General features: G+C 41.7%; 1 protein-coding gene across 2 annotated transcripts in view; it reads left to right on the top strand.

Moving 5' to 3' along the window:
- The window catches only part of LOC308114564 (RNA-binding motif, single-stranded-interacting protein 3-like), a 120,752-nt gene that overhangs the window by 17,782 nt on the left and 84,950 nt on the right, over nt 1-18,020 (top strand). For both annotated transcript variants that reach the window (XM_080471554.1, XM_080471555.1), the window contains exon 3: nt 17,019-17,200. In XM_080471554.1, coding sequence (XP_080327680.1) covers nt 17,019-17,200 — 182 coding nt within the window. The remainder of the gene's footprint in view (nt 1-17,018; nt 17,201-18,020) is intronic.

The following is an 18,020-nucleotide window of genomic DNA, read 5'->3' on the forward strand; positions in this document are numbered from 1 at the left end:
TGGATCAAATATCTTCTGACACAGAATTGAGACCAGCAGAGTCAGCTGCCTTCGCACACTGAACATTTCAGCTTTCACCATGTCACTCCCCCCACCCCACCCCCACCCCACTTTCCCATCCTCACCATAATTGCTCTCTGTAAATTCTCCTTTGACTTCTCTCTGAAATGTATATCATCAGAGTTATGTTGCCGCAGTGCTGCGATAGTTTACGGTCCTCCTTCAAGACGTCATGTCAGACGGAAACTCTGCAAGACAGTTGTAGAGAGTTCAAAACACACAATCTGGACATTACAACAGTCAGCTTGAGACATGAAGTCCAGCAGAATTACAGACCAAGTGACAAACCCAGACAGAAGGGAAATAGGGCTGACGAAAGTGGAATGGCAAAACACAAAGTAACAGAGGCCGACTTTTGCTTTCTTCCCAAAGTACAGCCACAAGCTGTCGGCCTCAGTCCGCCAGCCTCGTTCAACTTCCCAGCCGTAGATGAGCTTTGTGCATGCGTGCGTACATAATTCATCAGCGTATCCAAATCAAGATTGAGAGATTATCATGACCAGTGGCTCAAAAGGGGGAGCGATGAGAAGGAGAATGGGAAGAGAGGAAAAGAGCTGTAGTGTTAATAAAGGGATAATAGTGAGCAATGGTGTTCTGTTGCGATGATGTTCCAGGGTGCAGAACATCGACTGGTTTATAGTTGCCCCACACTTACCTGAAAGCCCCACCATGTGTTCACATACACATTTCCACAGGCTCCCCGAGTAGAACTCTGTGCCTACTGTTTCTCTATCTCCCTGCAATGGCTCCCTCCCACCCCTTTTTTTTTTACTTTCAAGGAAGGGTAATCCCTCTTGTAGCTAATGTGCTGTGACATTTCATGGTACAATAGGATTTGGGAGACACTATGTATTCTCATGTTGCCGGGGTCTGGCTGATAACCTCGCTGTCTGGATGATTTTGGACTGTAGCAACTCTCGGACTAGTTTTTTATCTCACTTTGGAAATCTAATTCTCAAGGTAGACATGCATTTCACAATATTCCGGATTTGGAGGTGACATATCGTAGGTTATTGGTAAACCACAGTAATGACATTCTGTCACGCATCGTTGCGGCTTAAATTTTTTTTACTCTTGATAACATCTGATGTATAAATTTCAAGTGGCTTCAACCTCCGTGACAGATCACCGTCCTTCTGTGTGCCTGTGCAGACAACCAACAATGAACTACTTATAATTACAGTTCTGTATGTTTGACACGGATGCCGTCACTGTCAGTTACACAAGAAGTAGTGACACTGTGTCCATATTTCCTGCCTGTGAGGTGAGAACAAACGTTTTGCCAATACACAGTGATGGGTGGTGTCCATTCTGCTATGCTGTTTCTAATGTAGCATCAGATGAAATATCAGTACAGCATGAAAAGTAACACTAGAACATGTACGGAAACATTGTAGGAAAACATTTGGACCACATTCAGGGAGTCCGATTAAATAGGATGTGGTCTGAATATTTCAAGGCATTGTTTTATTTTTCTTTAATTAGCCCAGTGGTTATGGGATAGTCGGGCCAAACTCCGCCTAGTTGTCAGGGTCAAGAGTATGTTTTTATAAACATTTTTTTTCATGGAATTGCAAAATAGACGTGTTTGTTACCACAGCATAAAAAGTCTGCGTATCTGCCAGTAATGTCTAACATCCGTCTAACTTATGGTTGCAGGGTGCTGGAGCTGATCCCAGTTGAAATTGAACCATTAGGCACGCTACACCCTGATCAGGTCACCAGTTCATCACAGTAGAAGACAGACAATCGCACACACACTCTTTCACACCTCGGTGCAATTTATAGTGAAGAATTCACCTCAAGTGCACGTTTATGTGCTGTGGGAGTAAACTGAGGTATCTCCTGGGGCAAGTAGTGCTACACCATCGTACAACCACCAGTTTCTCACATTCATGTTTCATTTTGGGGGGTTAATATTGTCACCCTGTGTATTTGAATGATCCAACATGAATGTCGCCCTATGGAATTAAATTGAAAAGTGTCTGTTAAAAAGCATTTTAGTGACTCTCGAGTATATTTTTTTAAGGTTTGCATTCAGCTTTCGAGTATTCTGTGAATATGACGATCTTATCTCCTGAGATCTTCATCTTAACTTTGAGCGAAATGCAGCTAATACACAAATATTTCCATTTTACTTTGCTCTGTGGTCCTGGTTACGTCCAGGTTACAACCCTCACTAAGAAGTCTCTTCCTGTTGCAAGAGCATAATCTGTTCTGACATCGGAAGGTTCTCAATCACATAATATTGTTTGCTTAAGCTGCCAAACAGGACAAGGGTTAAAAAAAACCCAAAAAAAACAACCCCTCACTAAGTCATGTCGTAAGTGCTATTTTGCATCGGGACACAATGTCTCCATGTTAGATGGAAGCAGAATCTATTATATGAGAGGTGATTTGATGCAGATAGGAGGGTTTCCCCTTGGATCTGCTCATGGCCAAAGTGCTTATCTTACCTACAGAGGCCGAGCTGATGTGTGATGGTAGGATATTGGGGGCTTTAAATGTGCTCATCGACCTTCAGACGCAGATATAATGCTGCCAGAGTGCCTCCGGCGAGACGTCGCATCGGAAAGGCAATGTTGGAAGAAATTAATGTTAAATAATTAGCATGACATTTATGTGGGTTATTCTTAATCTGCAGGATATTTAGTGGCAATAAATAAGTGTATCATTTTATATTTCTTTTCAAACAAACTATTAAAATTAAATAGAGACAGAAGTTTTTTTTCCTGTTATTGTTCTTTGCATGTCTTGATTGGTCCTGTATGTGCTGTAAATAACTTTGAAATTAAACATATTGTCTGAGGGAAGATTGTATAAAAAAAGCTTTCTTTCAAATAAAAGATAACTCCACACTCAGAATCTTTGGTTGTGACATTGCAATAACGACTTAACCTTATTATTTTCTCCCCATCGTTCAAACTGTGGTGTGGCTTTGTGTCTTGAAAAGGGTAATTCCATTCTAAACCTGTCATTTATGTCCCCACTAAGTCAAGCTTTAAATCATGAAAATCACATAAATGACTTTAATCCAAGTCATGCAGGCAGGCGCCACTGCTTTTCAGAGCATCTCTCTGGCCTTAGCTGAATGTAGATTACAACTGGAGTGAGCTGAGTGTTTATCTAGCTAACAACCGTACCGGGGGGACTAACGTCTTGTCGTTTTGATTTGCTGTAAGATTTCTTTTGAGAGCGTGACAGTGAGCGTGAGACACTGAGAAGTGTCACGCCCAGATTCATGAGACGGGCTTGGCAGGCTTGATATTGCTGTTTTGGCTGACTGTGTTATACCTGGAGGGGACTCGCTGCCGTCGCCACTACACTGTGGCCAATTTAGCTGGAACACAGCTGCTGAGAGGCTCCCCGAGGTGTGTGTGTGTGTGTGTGTGTGTGTGTGTGTGTGTGTGTGTGTGTGTGTGTGTGTGTGTGTGTGTGTGTGTGTGTGTGTGTGTGTGTGTGTGTGTGTGTGTGTGTGTGTGTGTGTGTGTGTGTGTGTGTGTGTGTGTGTGTGTGTTTCAGGATTAGCCGCAGCACCAATTAAAGCCTCAGACTGTTTTTTAAAGGATAAATTATTAACAGCAGAAGTGACCTCTCTGGTGGCCTTTTCTCTCTCCTCTCCTCTGCTATTCTATTCCTCTCTCTCTCTCTCTCTCTCTCTCTCTCTCTCTCTCTCTCTTTTGCCAACCAGCATACAATTTTGTCAAACTTGGTTCTTCCTGCCCTGCCTCGCCTTGCTTCTGTTTTTTGCTCTCTCTGCAGTCCTCTTTATTATTATTTATTTTTATCACCACCACTCACCACCACTTTGTGTTCTTGTACAACATCTGAAAGCTTCTTGAAGGATTTTTTCCGTAAAGCAGTTTGATATTTTCTAATTTGAAAATTAAATGGAGTATTGTAGCTCGGGTGTTTTAACTATCCCTCAAGTTGTAAAGTCTATCAAAAGCTAACGTGAAGCAATTTAGTGTTCCACCAGAAAAGAATGGTTGAGCCGGTATTTCTCATGATATGGTTTCCCTCTTAATCTTTCAGTGTATTGATGCCTCCGGGATACAGCTCTGCTCGATTGTTGCTCTATGCAGCTCAGCACCTTTTTCTCCCCCCTCTCTGTTCGATAGCAAAAAGCATGTTAGCCAGTAATGGATACTTTTAACCTTTTCCAGGTAATTTGATCAGGCCTTTAAATCAATCAAAGCGCTCACAGTGCCAGGGTTATGATCGGTGAATACATTGACTGCTGCTCTCCCTGCTCAGCCCTTGTTTTTTAAATGGGTGCACCATGTCTCTTCCTTATCTGAATGACTCAACCCTGCATTCTGAATTATGAATGTGAGCCGCTGTGGATCATCTCTCAGGAGGACAGAAGAGGTGAGAGTTGAAATGGTCCAGAAACTTAAATGTATTTAATTCAAGCTGACTCAGTGTGGAATCCAATGGACTCTGCTGTGGATAAACTGTGCCACGTCCCTTCGTCATAGTAGCTCATCATAATCAAGGTGCAATTTGGTTTCACAGTTGGTTCAATTAACATGTTTTGGGATTACAGTTCATTTGATATTAGTGAGTTTGTATTTCAGCTGTAAAGGTGAGCACGGCCTCCACTTAAGTGTCAAATAATTAACAATAATTAATCCTAATGCAGACACCATGTACATGTCATACTTCTTTCTTCCTTTCTATTCCGGCTCGGTGTATGCACGTCTTTTCCCCTCAGTTTATGTTACTGTTTTTTGTATAATCTTCCACCTGAGAAATAAAAACGACAGCCGCACCTTTGTTCGCATACCGTGTTATAGATTTTCCTTCTAGAAATGCTCAGATCTCCATTCGATCTCAGTCAGCCTGCTTGAATTCCACTCGATATGATCCTACGCTCTGATATCTTCTTCTTTTCATCCCTTTCTCTTTCGATTCCCTCTCTTCGTCTTTCATTCCCTGAATATTGTCCCCTCCCAGATTTGATGGAGGAATTTAATTAGCGCATGGAGAGAAGCAGGAAGAAGCGAGGGACAAGAGCAAAGGAAGGAAAGAAGCAGAGTAATAATGAATGGTCAGTGACCCTCAGAGCAGACAAGGTAAAGATAAGCGGGTTTAAATCAGACCCGGTCAATCTGAGGAGGAGAAGCATATTGAACCTGGTTTCTGCATTAGTCAGGACTGCACGGATTCAGTGCAACACTGTTTCCCTTGAAAGCGAAATTGCCAGTAAATTATGCCGAAACCGTGCAAATTCATACCATTTTAATAATCTGTGTAGGGTAATCATGTATGACAATTTCACGATCTGTTTACCTTGTTTGCTCAGTGAGATGGTTTTACCACTTCATGAAAAGTATTAGCTCGGTTTAAATTTCACAGCAGCAGCACATCTTAACAAAACTGGAACAGGGGCAAGGAAATATCGTAAAATAAAGCAGTGTCCGTTAAAACAAGTGGGGAATCATTTTGTAACTAGTTAGTTCATTGAGGACCAGGTCAGTATTGTCGCTTGATATAGAGCATTTTTAAGAGGCCACCACTCAGGGGAAAAGATAGGCAGAGTTGTCTTAAACCCCGTGAAACAAAATTGAAAAGATTATCATAATCCCACAAATAGAATATGGTTTCATCCATCCGTTCTGGAAATCTGGAGAGGTTTGCACAATGAACAAGGCCAGAAGGTCACTAACGTTCACGGGCTATGCCTGAAGAACAGGGATGAATTAGTACTGAAACCACTGCATGGGCTCATGTCCACTTTCAGGAAGCCATTGACTGAACCTTTACGAGGTAGGTTTAGAACAGTGTGTGCTCTGGTCCAGCCTAAAATCCCTAATAAACTGCAGTTGCTTCCTTGTGCACTGCTACTCCTCAACAAGGCCATTCTCAGCAGCCCCAGGACAAATGGGAAATTTCTTTTGTTACAGCAATTTAATTGGTTTTATAACACAGTTTTCACTCTACATAAATGTATTTTACAATGTTATGATGACTTATTTTGGGGCTGAAACTGAAAATTCAGATGACGATAGCAAGCAAGTTACGTTTTACTAAAACGTATGATGGATTTTTTATCATAGATGTGCTTTGCTGTAATCAGAAATAAGATGGCCAGAGTATAATCTACTAATTCTTTCCATAAAAACAAGGTGAAGCTATGCCTTTTTAATCCATATTTGGAAATCAGATTTATAATGCATTTACTGTTTTTAGCATGTGTGTGTGCGTGTGCGTGTGCGTGTGCGTGTGTGTGTGTGTGTGTGTGTGTGTGTGTGTGTGTGTACTAAACAGCTGCAGTGGCATGGGTTATAATTCTCTCTTGAGAAAAAAAAAACACGTTTTTGCAGAAGACCGGCATTTACTTAGTTGCTTTTTAAGTAACAGAGTATCTACAATAGGCACTACTTAACATTTACAAGAATTTGCTAAAGTATTGTAAAAATGTAGCAACTTTTCCGCAGTGCAAGGAAAAGTAAACCATCAGTATTAACTAATGAAAATTATTACAGATTGGCATAGATTCCATTGTGGGGTTTTTTTGGGGTTTTTTTTGGGGGGGGGGGGGGGACTTTTTCACATTTTAAAATTTATTCAGCAATACATATTATTGTTTGGTTGTTTGTTTCTACGATGTAAAAATGTAATACCTGCCTGTGTAATGTACTGTATGTCCACTCCTGTGATGTGATTGTGCTTATAGTGACGTTTTTATTGATTTGCTAATGAGAGTGGACGGGCGTAGACACACACGCACACATGGTTATTCCTTATCCTTCAGCCTCTCATTGTTGTGAGAAGAACATAGTCAAGCCTGCGCATCCACACACACAGACAGCAAATCTTTTCAGCTGCTCATTGTTGGTGTGGTGAAACATTATTCTGTCTGCACACTTATTCTATAGTCTCCATTCTTTGACCTGACGCTATATAAGCATTCTATCGTATTCTTGTGCCCTCTTATTCTGATGGTAATTCGACTGCCTGAAAAGACTGGCAAAGGATTGTTCTCTCTCATTCAACAAAATACGGTAAAAAGTCATTCCTGGGATTTATAGAAAGAAAAAAAAAAAAAGAAGCTCTGCGGTGGATTTCCAGGGCTCTGTTGTCATGTCTGCAGTTGCCTGTCGGCCTCCCTGTTCATATGCTAATGAGCCGGAGCTTGATTGTTTCCTCATATTTTAATCTCCTGCACAGTGTTGGAGGGGAGGGGAGCAGCAGATAGAAGAAGTGTGGGCACGAGGAAAAGATGAGACGGGAGGAAGAGATGACAGACAAGGGAAAATAAAAGAGGGCAGAGGGTGCTGGTCGCAGAGGAATTGGAGGGATAGGGAAAGTTGAAACGCGGAAGGTAGAGAAATGCAAACCAGTCTGACAAAAACAGTGGAGGGGTGAGGGACACAGGAGGGCATGATGAGATTTAATATGCAAGGAGGAAAAGATAAGATAAAGGTAGATTGAAACGCTGCTGGATGATAAGCCACAGATAGGAATATACAGTGCACCTTATAAGGAGACATCCAGAGTTCATTAGCTGCGACAAAGAACTGGAGCCACTACTGATGGAGCTCTGCAATATTTAATATTACTTCATTTTAAACTTTGAAGGGGTCACGGAAGAACAATGAAACTTTCGTAATTTTCCCTCTTGTATAGGTCTACATTAAACCAATCACGATCGCTGAGCCCTGCCACTGCTCATCTTGCATACTGCTGAGTTGAAACACTGACCAGGGGGCAATGAGAGGAGGAGCACGAGAGACTTTCTTGAATAAACTAACGTTGCATTTGCATAAATATCCATAATAAAAGAGCTATGGGCATCACTCCTTTTCAATATGCATGTTTTTTCCCCCATCTTTTTTTTTTTTTTTAATTTTTTTTTACTTGCATGTAATTTAGATGGAAAAAATGTATCATACGGTATTTATATTTTTGTTTGTTTTTGTTTTTGGGGTGTGTAATGGAGATAAAATTATCGTGATGAGTTTTGAAGTAAAATACAATGGAATGTTTCACTTGGACGTCAATCAGGAACACATAATTTTTTTTACGTTCAGCCACTTTATTGCAGTTTGATATGTTATGCGGTCCAATTGTTGCGGACAGCAAAGACGGCACACATGCAAAAACATGGCTCAGGAGAGGACTTGAATATGAGCCAACACGCAAGTACATGTGCTCAACATGATATATAGACATTGGCGGAATGAACCATGAAAATATTTCTCTGTGGCCATGAGACCAATAAGTGCATTTGATGGGAAATCATTGAAAAAAAACTAGTTGGATTTTGTCCTCTGAGCTTTGCAGTTGTTCACAGAATAAGTGTTTTTTTTTTTCCTCACTTGCTTTCCCAATTTTCTCAGGTAAACTGTGCGCATGGTAAATACACATACGCTGGTCACAGCGACTATTTTCTGGCACTTGCAACTCGCACAAGATCAGACAGGGTAAGAAAAGTCCCCGACATCTACTCTCTCTGGGGGAGGACACTGGGATAGCTACTCTATTACTCCACATCTAACAACATCAATTATTAATGACTTCGCAAAACCCAGGATCATAGTCATTGCCAACATATTCTTTTCACTGTACAAAATAAACATCTGCCCATTTGGAACATCTGCACTGAGCAACTATGGTAACTTTGGGACTTGCGAGAGCTTGTATTCATGGCTGATTCGGTGTGGTAAGCTGTATTACAGCTCGAAAATATCAGCCGAGAAGACGCACTTACGTGATGCACCTGAACGCATCACTCAAAGCGGTCAGCTACGAAATGGCGTTACCCCGTTCCAACATCGGGGCACTACAATGTCTTTACACCATTATAAAGATACTTTGAAATCCAATACTTCAAATCAATATTGCTGAAAGAAATTGTCGTGGACGAGTTGTCCGGGTTTGCAGTTTTGTGGACGAGTTTGTCTGTGGACGAGTTGTCCGTTCACCATAGTCACCATTTAGCTTGAAACGGATGTTTTTTTTTTGACTGAACGGCCTTACCAGGTTTACCTGATGCTCCCTCTTAATGTTCATGAGTATCTGTATTGTTTCAGTGAAAATGATCCTGATTCAAAACCTTGAACCAGTCTTGTCTGTATTTGGGCAGTCTGCAGTTTCTCTGGAACTGCAGATACTCATGCAGGCTTTGCACCAAAATCATTTTCAGTTTAAGGAGTAAAGTTACACTGTATACTCCTAAATCTGTTCAGACTTTACTCAAATACCAAACATTATTTGCATAAGCTCACATTTTGTGGACCCCCCCCAGCCCCCCCCCCCCCCCCCCCCCCCTCGCCTCCTACACCATTTTCCATAACCCTGCACACAAACACTCACTCAGACCTGATCCCAAGAACAATAGCTGGGCAGACTAATGCAAATTCAAATCAATCTTGAGTTAAATCGCCTGCAAACTCACACATAGCCTGCACTTCCTCTAACTGTCTTCCTCTCTGACCTCCTCAAAAACACAGCTTCAGGAATTCCTTGTGAGTTTACGAACCTACCACAGACTCTCTCCATCATCTCCTTATCTCCCACAAGACCGGTGAGCACCAAGTTCTAACTGGACGTCCTTCTGGGACGTTTGTCCAACGTGTTTATGACAGACCAAGTGTGTTGCTGACCCTGTTGTTGCTGATGTTAACAAGCAAAATGGTGAGGGACAAGACTGGAACACAACGTTCCACTGGGAAGCAACTTGGGCAACCGGATCTTCTGAGGCCACGGAAGCAGGGAAGCTGCCGTACAGGATGGAGACAGTGATGAGATAGGAGAGGAAATTTGGACAGAGGTGAGAGCTAAGCAAGAGACGAGTGAGAATTAAAGTAGAAGTGCCTGAGACGTAATAGTGAGGAGATGAACAGACAGAAAGCACAACAAGGCAGAATGCAGTATCAGCAAAAGCTTTGTTTTACGGGAACCCACACGTACACAGTGGGATTATGTACTATGAGACGATGAAAACATTTTGGCTTCACGGTGAAGATTTTTTTAGGAGTCAATTATATGTCTATGAATTTAATCTTAACTGACTTTTAGAAGGTATTACCAATTCTGTGGTCTTTGGTTGAAACATCATAGTTTTATCATAATAAATAGGTCATGCAGACTATATTTTCATCAGTTCACTTTATGCATTTTAATTTAAGCGGAACTTTTTCCGTCCCGATTGGCCTGGTGGTGATCTTAGCTCTAAGCTGATGAAACTTGTAGACACCCCGGTTAAACTTGATATCCACTCGTTCCCGAGTTTCTGCAAATGTAAAGAGCAATAAATTACAATAATTATACTACTTTAGCTCAAGGGTATAGTTAAATCTAGTATTACTCATAAAATATAGTGGTTGGTCTGGTATGTATTGGTCCAGTGACACACTGGGGCATAGTAATGAGGCTAGTACTACCGCAGCCTCACAGAGCCCATCATTAAATAATATTTTTCATTATCTGCCCGGTAAGAAAATAATTTGGGTTAGTGAGCATACTGTTAAGGATGTTAATTCATCTCCTAATTTTGTTAATAGTGTTATTCACTGTTGTATTTATGCTGATGGTGAGATTTTTCACATGAGCTTTGATATTATCATATTAAAACTGTTAAACCGGACGATCAAGCATTGCAGTGAACTCGAGTTACCGTCAATCTTTTGTGCATTGATATGAAGCACAGCTCCCTAACTAGTGCAGTATGATAGTTGGCTTTCTGGCAAAAGAAATGGCATGACCTTCAATTTATGAGAGAACCACAGCGAGTGAATTAGCTGCAGGCCCATCATTATTATCATCATCATCATCATCATCATCATCATCATCTAGTCATGTTTCTGACAATGCGAGGCAATCAGAGCTAATAAAGGTGTTGCTCCATCATTTCACACAGTTGCTTTCAGCAGTTTACATTAACAATGAAAATACCACATAGCCTATCGTGAGCTGCAATCGTGTTTCAACGAGCTGCAGATTCTTTGCCAGAAATTTACAACAGCTCATGTAGCTGGACTTTGAAATAGTTTTCTTGAATTCCTCTGTGGTGTTGTTTCTCCGGGCCTATTATTTACCTTCAAGACTTATCACAGTGAAGGCGATACCTCGAGCCCACGCATGGCTCACAGTGACACTCGGAAACTGACAAGTATCCTTCCTGTAGTTGATATCATCAGGCCTGTCAAGGCAACTACTTATACTTGTGCATGGCATTAAACCCTGGGGGACGCCTGGATTGATTTAGATTTTATGGCAGGAGAATGATCAAAAATAGTGTAATAACTGAGTAATTCTAAGCCTTTTTATTAGATTACTTCACTTTTCAATCTCTGGCAGTTATTCAATTTTAGTATGTGTTTATTTCTTTGCTTTCTTAATTCTTTTGGATCAATCAAAGAATAGATCAGGTGGTTTAAAAAAATGATAATTTCTATAAATATCTTAAAAGATTATTTCTACCAGAAGCAATAGTTTAAGGTTTAGTGCACATGCTTTCTCAATCTCCAAATGGGGACAGTATATCGGCTAAAATGTTTCAGTTGCGATGCATTCATAAGTGCTTCCTTAAACACTTCCGCTTCTGTGTTTAGACGCTCGGAGAGTAGAGACAATCTCCGTGTTGGACCCAAAAATAGCCCCGCATTCTTTCCTCTGCGATTCAGGAAGCATCCGAAGTGACCGGAACGACCCAGCACACTCTCTCTCTCGCACACTCCTCCTCCCATGTCCTCTGTTTCCCTTACACTAATGTATGTTCCTCTTTTCTTTCTTTTTTTTTCAACCCTTATTAATTCATTTTATCAGCCATTTTTCTTTCCCTCTTTTTTTCCTGTTGTATCTCGACTAGCGAGACTATGCAACACCTTCTCCCACATCTGCTCTTGGATATCAGTTTCTCTTTTGTTTCCCACCTTCCCCAATGGACTCACAATGAATGCAGATAAGTTTGATCTGCACGAAAGAAGGCTATACTTGAGTGAGTGTGTGTGTGCGTGCGTGCGTATACATGTGTGTCTGGCTGCAGGTTCCGTATTTACATTTGAGTTTTATTGTGCAGTAACTTATCCCTGATTACTCAGTGAAAGATTGGAACGGGAACACAGCATGAAAAGAATCTGATTAATGAATGAATGGCAACTGATGAGTTCATTTCGATGGAATTATGCTTCATTTATCGGAGGAATATAAATAATCAAAGTTTGAAGGTTTCATTTAATGTTTCTTCATTAGCAACTCATCCGCACTAATCCACGAAGAAACTGAGAGCAAGCCAAAAGTCAAACTTCCTGCCTCATGCTACATGTTGACACATGTTGTATTACCATTTATACCTGTATACAATGTAGGAAAACTGAAAGATTTACACAAGATAAGAACCTTGGAAAAGGATGAGGCATTCTTGGTCTTTAGTTACCATCAAGTCATTCATTCATTCTAATTATGTGCAGATCCAACAGGTACAAGAACTCTTTCATTCCAACCAACACTGGTCTGCTCACTAATTCAAAATAGATGTGTCATTATACGTGTATTGTATGAATGACGTTTTCTTTTATGTATGTTTTACTGCTGGCTGTATCACAAATTGCCCCTTAGAGGCAGTAAAATAGACCTTCATCCTGGCAGGTGACGTTATTCCATTGTTAACCATTAAAATCCACATATTTAGCAAAGCTATGAGAATGGATTTTGCTGTGCCTGCTGCTGTGGCAGGTAGAATTTCATATAGATACAGTGCATACTCTGGAAATATCTATTGAGATGAGTTACTTTTAAAAGAAAAACTACATTGTCTTCCAGGGGCAGAAGCGTACTCGTCTCTGTTCAAGTGTTATGTGCAAGGTCTATTTTTCCCAAATGAGCTTGTGTCTCTGAAGCGTATAATTCATTCGTGAATGTATGTAAATGCCACTATTTAGTAACAGTTGACTTATTACCAATTTTTAATGCATTTCATTTGTTGCCGGCATTTCCCTAATATCTGTACTTGAGTTTGTTCTTGTTTTAGAGGGACAGTGAGAAGAAAATGTTCAGGTAGGAAGGTAGGATTTTTTCAGCTCCACCAGGCTCGTCATTTTAAAGCAGTTAATTGCTCCAGAAACACGTTTTTTCACCCCTTTGATGGAATTTGTTATTAACAAAATGTCCAATATAACTGATTAATACCAGCTGCTGTGCCGTTTCGTGGCACAAACACCATTTCTAATCAAGTATAGCCACAGATATGCTGAACAGGCTACAAAACATTTCATTTTGCTATGAAACATGAAACATCTAAACTATTCTAGAAATGTTGCGGCTGAAGAGCAGCTGCTCTGTTTTGGAAAAAGTTCACAGTGAACAGTGAAACAGAAATAAAGCATGTGCATGAGTCGATTTGCTGCCGCTGCGTAATACAGCTGCGTTCTCTGGACATATGGCGTCTGTAAGGTGTTGGGCCAATATGAGCTTCCAGCTCGACTACATTATGCATTGGCACGTAGTCTTCCTGTCATCTTTCCCCTTTTCGATTTTTAGGTTTATCCTGAATAAATAACTCCGTTTTCCTCTTTGTCCGTCTCTCAGCTGTCGCACCAATTGCCCTGCCTAATCAAAACACGCTCACCAGGTAGTAAACAGCATGCACATATATGACACGTCGAAACAATGTTTTTCCCGTCTTTCTGTTTCAAGGCTCAGTCGTGCATAAAATCTACAAAAGCCCACTGTTTGCTTTGTGTGACAGTTTGTGTCGCTGCCTCTGAGCCTTTTTTTCCCCCACTGTGAGAACTGCTTCACTGTACTAAGTGTGTCAACAATACCAGCTGAGAGGCAGCCTTCAGTCCACACGCTGCGACTGCAAACTAATCCTTAAAAGAGAGAAAGTGGGAGTGAAGGAGGAGGAATCTACGCAGAGAGAGTAGAAATGTGGCGCGAGCGTGTGGGACGTGGAGGGATCGAGGTGAAGAGAGCAAAAGACTGAGCAATGCTGGAGTCGAATTTGTCAGTGAGTGAGCGAGGGAGAGGAGTTGTGGATGTTAGAGAGATTTTAATGTTTCAAAGGATTTCCCTATTATAGTCTCTGACATATTACATACACAGTGCACTCTCAGCCCAACCCCGACAGCTGCACAAATTGGCTGAAAGAGGTTCCCTGGGTGAGACCCTTTGATCAGGTGTGTGTTGTGTCGGGAGAGGCAAGAGGAAAGAGAATTTGTGTGTGTGTGTGTGTGTGTGTGTGTGTGTGTGTGTGTGTGTGTGTGTGTGTGTGTGTGTGTGTGTGTGTGTGTGTGTGTGTGTGTGTGTGTGTGTGTGTGTGTGTGTGTGTGTGTGTGTGTGTGTGTGTGTGTGTGTGTGCGTGCATCAGTCTTTTATCCTCTTGATCGCAGTGGGAATGAATCTACGTAGATAAACTTTGCGATGTTTGAAAACGTTTTAAAAGTCCAGTTTTTGCCATTGTGTGTGTGAATACATTACGTGGCTCGAGCACCACATTTGCAAGGTCTCTGCTGTATATTATCTTAATGTATAGCTTTTATTTCAGCCGGAAGGTCCTTAGTGTGCGTGGGACACATTACATCAACAATGTGTTGGCGTTATTAGTCGGAGGAGGTTGGTAAACAAACCTATTGTTACAGGCTGACATTGAGTGAGACATCCACACAGTTTAGAATTTGGAGCCATGAGCTTTTTCCTCATCGCAATCAGACGGATAATAAATACACGCACTTCGGATTCTCGTGTCCCTCACTGAGTATTGACACATTTAAGGGTGTGTCCTGTTAGAAGCTAAACTATTTTGTATACCAAACCAATTTTTAGGCTTGATATCGAAACACCTTGTTATGCTGACATAATGCAGCTATAGTAGATGCTACATGGTATGTAGTAGTCGGCACTCTCGCCTCACAGTGAGGAAATACCTTCTTTGATTCTGGGCTTGAGATCAATTCTGTGCAGCGTTTGCATGTTTTACTTGAGCATCCATGGGTTTTCTCCAAGGGACCACTGACAGGTGAATTGATGTCTGGAGGTGCGAGTGAGAGAATAAGTGTCTGTCCGTGTTTACATTGTAATCGACTGTTAACCTCCCCAGGATAAACCAGCATCTTGTTTACTGAATAGTGGAAATGTCTCCAGTTCTCCCAGACCCTAAATTGAATGAAAGTTGTATCCTTGAATAGCTTGCAGACTTAGGATATTTTCACAGTGCATCAAAAGTTATTCTTATGAAATACTAACCAGTAAATGTAAGAGACACCCACAATGTAAAGCAGAATTTGTCAGAGCTATTAAAATAAAGTATTACCCAGTGTCACTTTTTTTTCATCTGTGTACTTTGTGATCCTTCTTTTTTTTTTTTTTTTTTTTTTTGTGGAAACTCTGTGTAGACTAATGCTTGGCTGTTACTCTGAGGCGCTGGTCTGTAAAGTGACACGGGCATCATCTCTTTTTACTGCCGCATGTCACTGCTGTACACGTATTGAATCCTGTTAGCGCCGTCTCCCCGAGCCACCGGTGTGTGCGCTTGTGTTTGTGTGCCAGGTGGGGGAAATACAGGTAATGGATTAATATCAGAGCTGGCTCGGGCTCCACATTGCACTGTGGTGACAGCCTGTCATTATCACAAACACCGACTCACACGCACACAAGCTCACACATGCTCACTTACGTTTGTGTATACACATTCATTCACGCGTTTCCGAACACAGGACTCCTCTGAAAACACACACACACACACACACACACATACACACACACACACACACACACACACACACACACACACACACACACACACACTCTTCCCATGTCGTTTCTCTCTTTTCTTTCCCTGCATCTCTCCCTCGTCATCAGGACCAACAGCAGTTCTGCCCTCTGATCACTCTAAACTGCAGCAGGCTCTTGAACTTGTTCCAACCTCTTTTCCACCAGTGGGGCCAGAGCTGACACCAGATTTCTTTGTCAAGGCTGGTTTAGCCGTTTTGCTCCAAACATCAAGGCAGGAGAAACTGTGTTTTTGAACACTGTTGTCATAGAAACCATCAACCTTGTTTACTTTCTCCAAAGTTAAACCTAATAGTTTGCCTACGGCAGTGGGCAAGCAAAGGTGGGTGTACCATGACTGCCAGACACTCATTAATCCTTGCACTGCCCTTCTTCCCTGCCAGGGATGGCCATCTTATTAAGCCATTTAGACAGTATTGAGCTGTGTAATTGGACAGTGGAGGCCAATAGGAAATGTTAGAGTATGTTAAGGGTGATAAAGGCCCACATTAGAATCCAGATTGCCTGTTTTCTTCTCTGATAGAGAACAGCAAGAAAAAGATTTATTAAACCACATCAATTTAGGAGGTAGACTTGGAACACCGGATAGTTGCTTGAAGTTGCAAAGTTGTTCGAGCAAACATTTGTAATGCTATTTTTTTTAATTGTGTCCAGCGCTTGTTATAGAAGATTTCCTGATTCTTTTCATTTCTGAATGATTTCAGATCATTGCTGGTCTTTTTCGTGCTCTGATACAGTCTGCTGTTACACACATCACATACACCCAGTTTAAAGTTACTCGAGCTTCAAAACATTTCTTCAACAAATCTAAGCAGGTCACTGTGACTCAAACTGATCATTTATTGCATTTTCACTAAAAGGAACTTGGTGTGGAAGCCACTGTGAAGATTCAGCACAGCATGTTATTGTTATTGATGCTGGCTCCTGCCATTAAACCTGTTACCATGATCACCGAGCACTGCTAATTTCTCATATCCTGCTTCCTTAATTCGATGCACTTCCTGTCAAATCAAGATATTGGCGTGGGACAGGAAAAGATTATGCACAACTAAGGATGTGAGTTTGTTAGATAGAAGATATTTTTGTGAGCAGGCGGGAGGGGGTATCTGAAAGCAGCTTGACTCGATCTAATTTGAGGTGATCGTGGTACAGAACGAAAGCGATGCTGTGACCTGAAGTGACCTTTCTCTTTTGTCTTCCTCCATCCCTCTCTGCAGCAGTCCTATGCTCCTCATCCTCCGCCCATGGCTCCACCTAGCCCCGGCACCACAGGAGGAGGAGGAGGTGGAGGAGGAGGTCACGGAGGCGGGCTAGTGGAGCAACTTAGTAAGACCAACCTGTACATCAGAGGGCTGCCGCCTGCCACCACCGACCAAGACCTCATCAAACTCTGCCAGCCGTGAGTTCTTTTATTTTCTACTTCACTTTATTGTGACACTGTCCTTGCTCTGCAGATGCACCACACTGTGCCCTTCAGTGCTGGAGAGTTGAGTTCATTCCTGCTCAGTTCACTTCAGCTTGTGGTAATTAGTGTTGCGTGAGTCCAACAGCAGCTCATAATGAGTATCAACAGTTTGCTCTTGACCTCGGTGTTCCTCCACTGTTCTTCCTCAGAGGAAAAAACACAACCCAGCTGGGCCCAACCCATCCGCTCCCCACCGCAGTGCAACACACACACACACACACACACACACACACACACACACACACACACACACACACACACACACACACACACACACACACACACACACACACACACACACACACACACACACACACACACACACACAAGGATGTCCCTCTGTCCATCAGCAGATGTTTCAAACCCCTCGGTCATCAACCGATTTAATGAGATTTCAAAACATTTCTTGCAGTAATGATTGTAGGACAGGTCAACCTCCAACAGAAATTAAGTATAGAAGAATAAGACCTGTGTTCAAATCCAAACTGGGGCCTTATTTTACAGAGTGAATGTGTGTGGGTGAATCTTTGACTCTTTCTGTAAGCTCTGTGTTGGATCAGTGACTTGTCGAGGTTGTTTTCTTCCTTTCATCCAATTGCAGCTGAATTCAGTGACTGGATGGATGAAGTGAGTTTAGAACGTGGATAGATGTTTGGATGAATCATCATCATCATCATCATCAGCTGTTGCAATATATTTGATTCATATCTGTTATTCATCTAAACGTCTTCATAAAAGCAGTACTCAAACTGAT

This window comes from Lipophrys pholis (genome assembly GCF_963383615.2).
Source record: "Lipophrys pholis genome assembly, chromosome: 9".
Lineage (NCBI taxonomy): Eukaryota > Metazoa > Chordata > Actinopteri > Blenniiformes > Blenniidae > Lipophrys > Lipophrys pholis.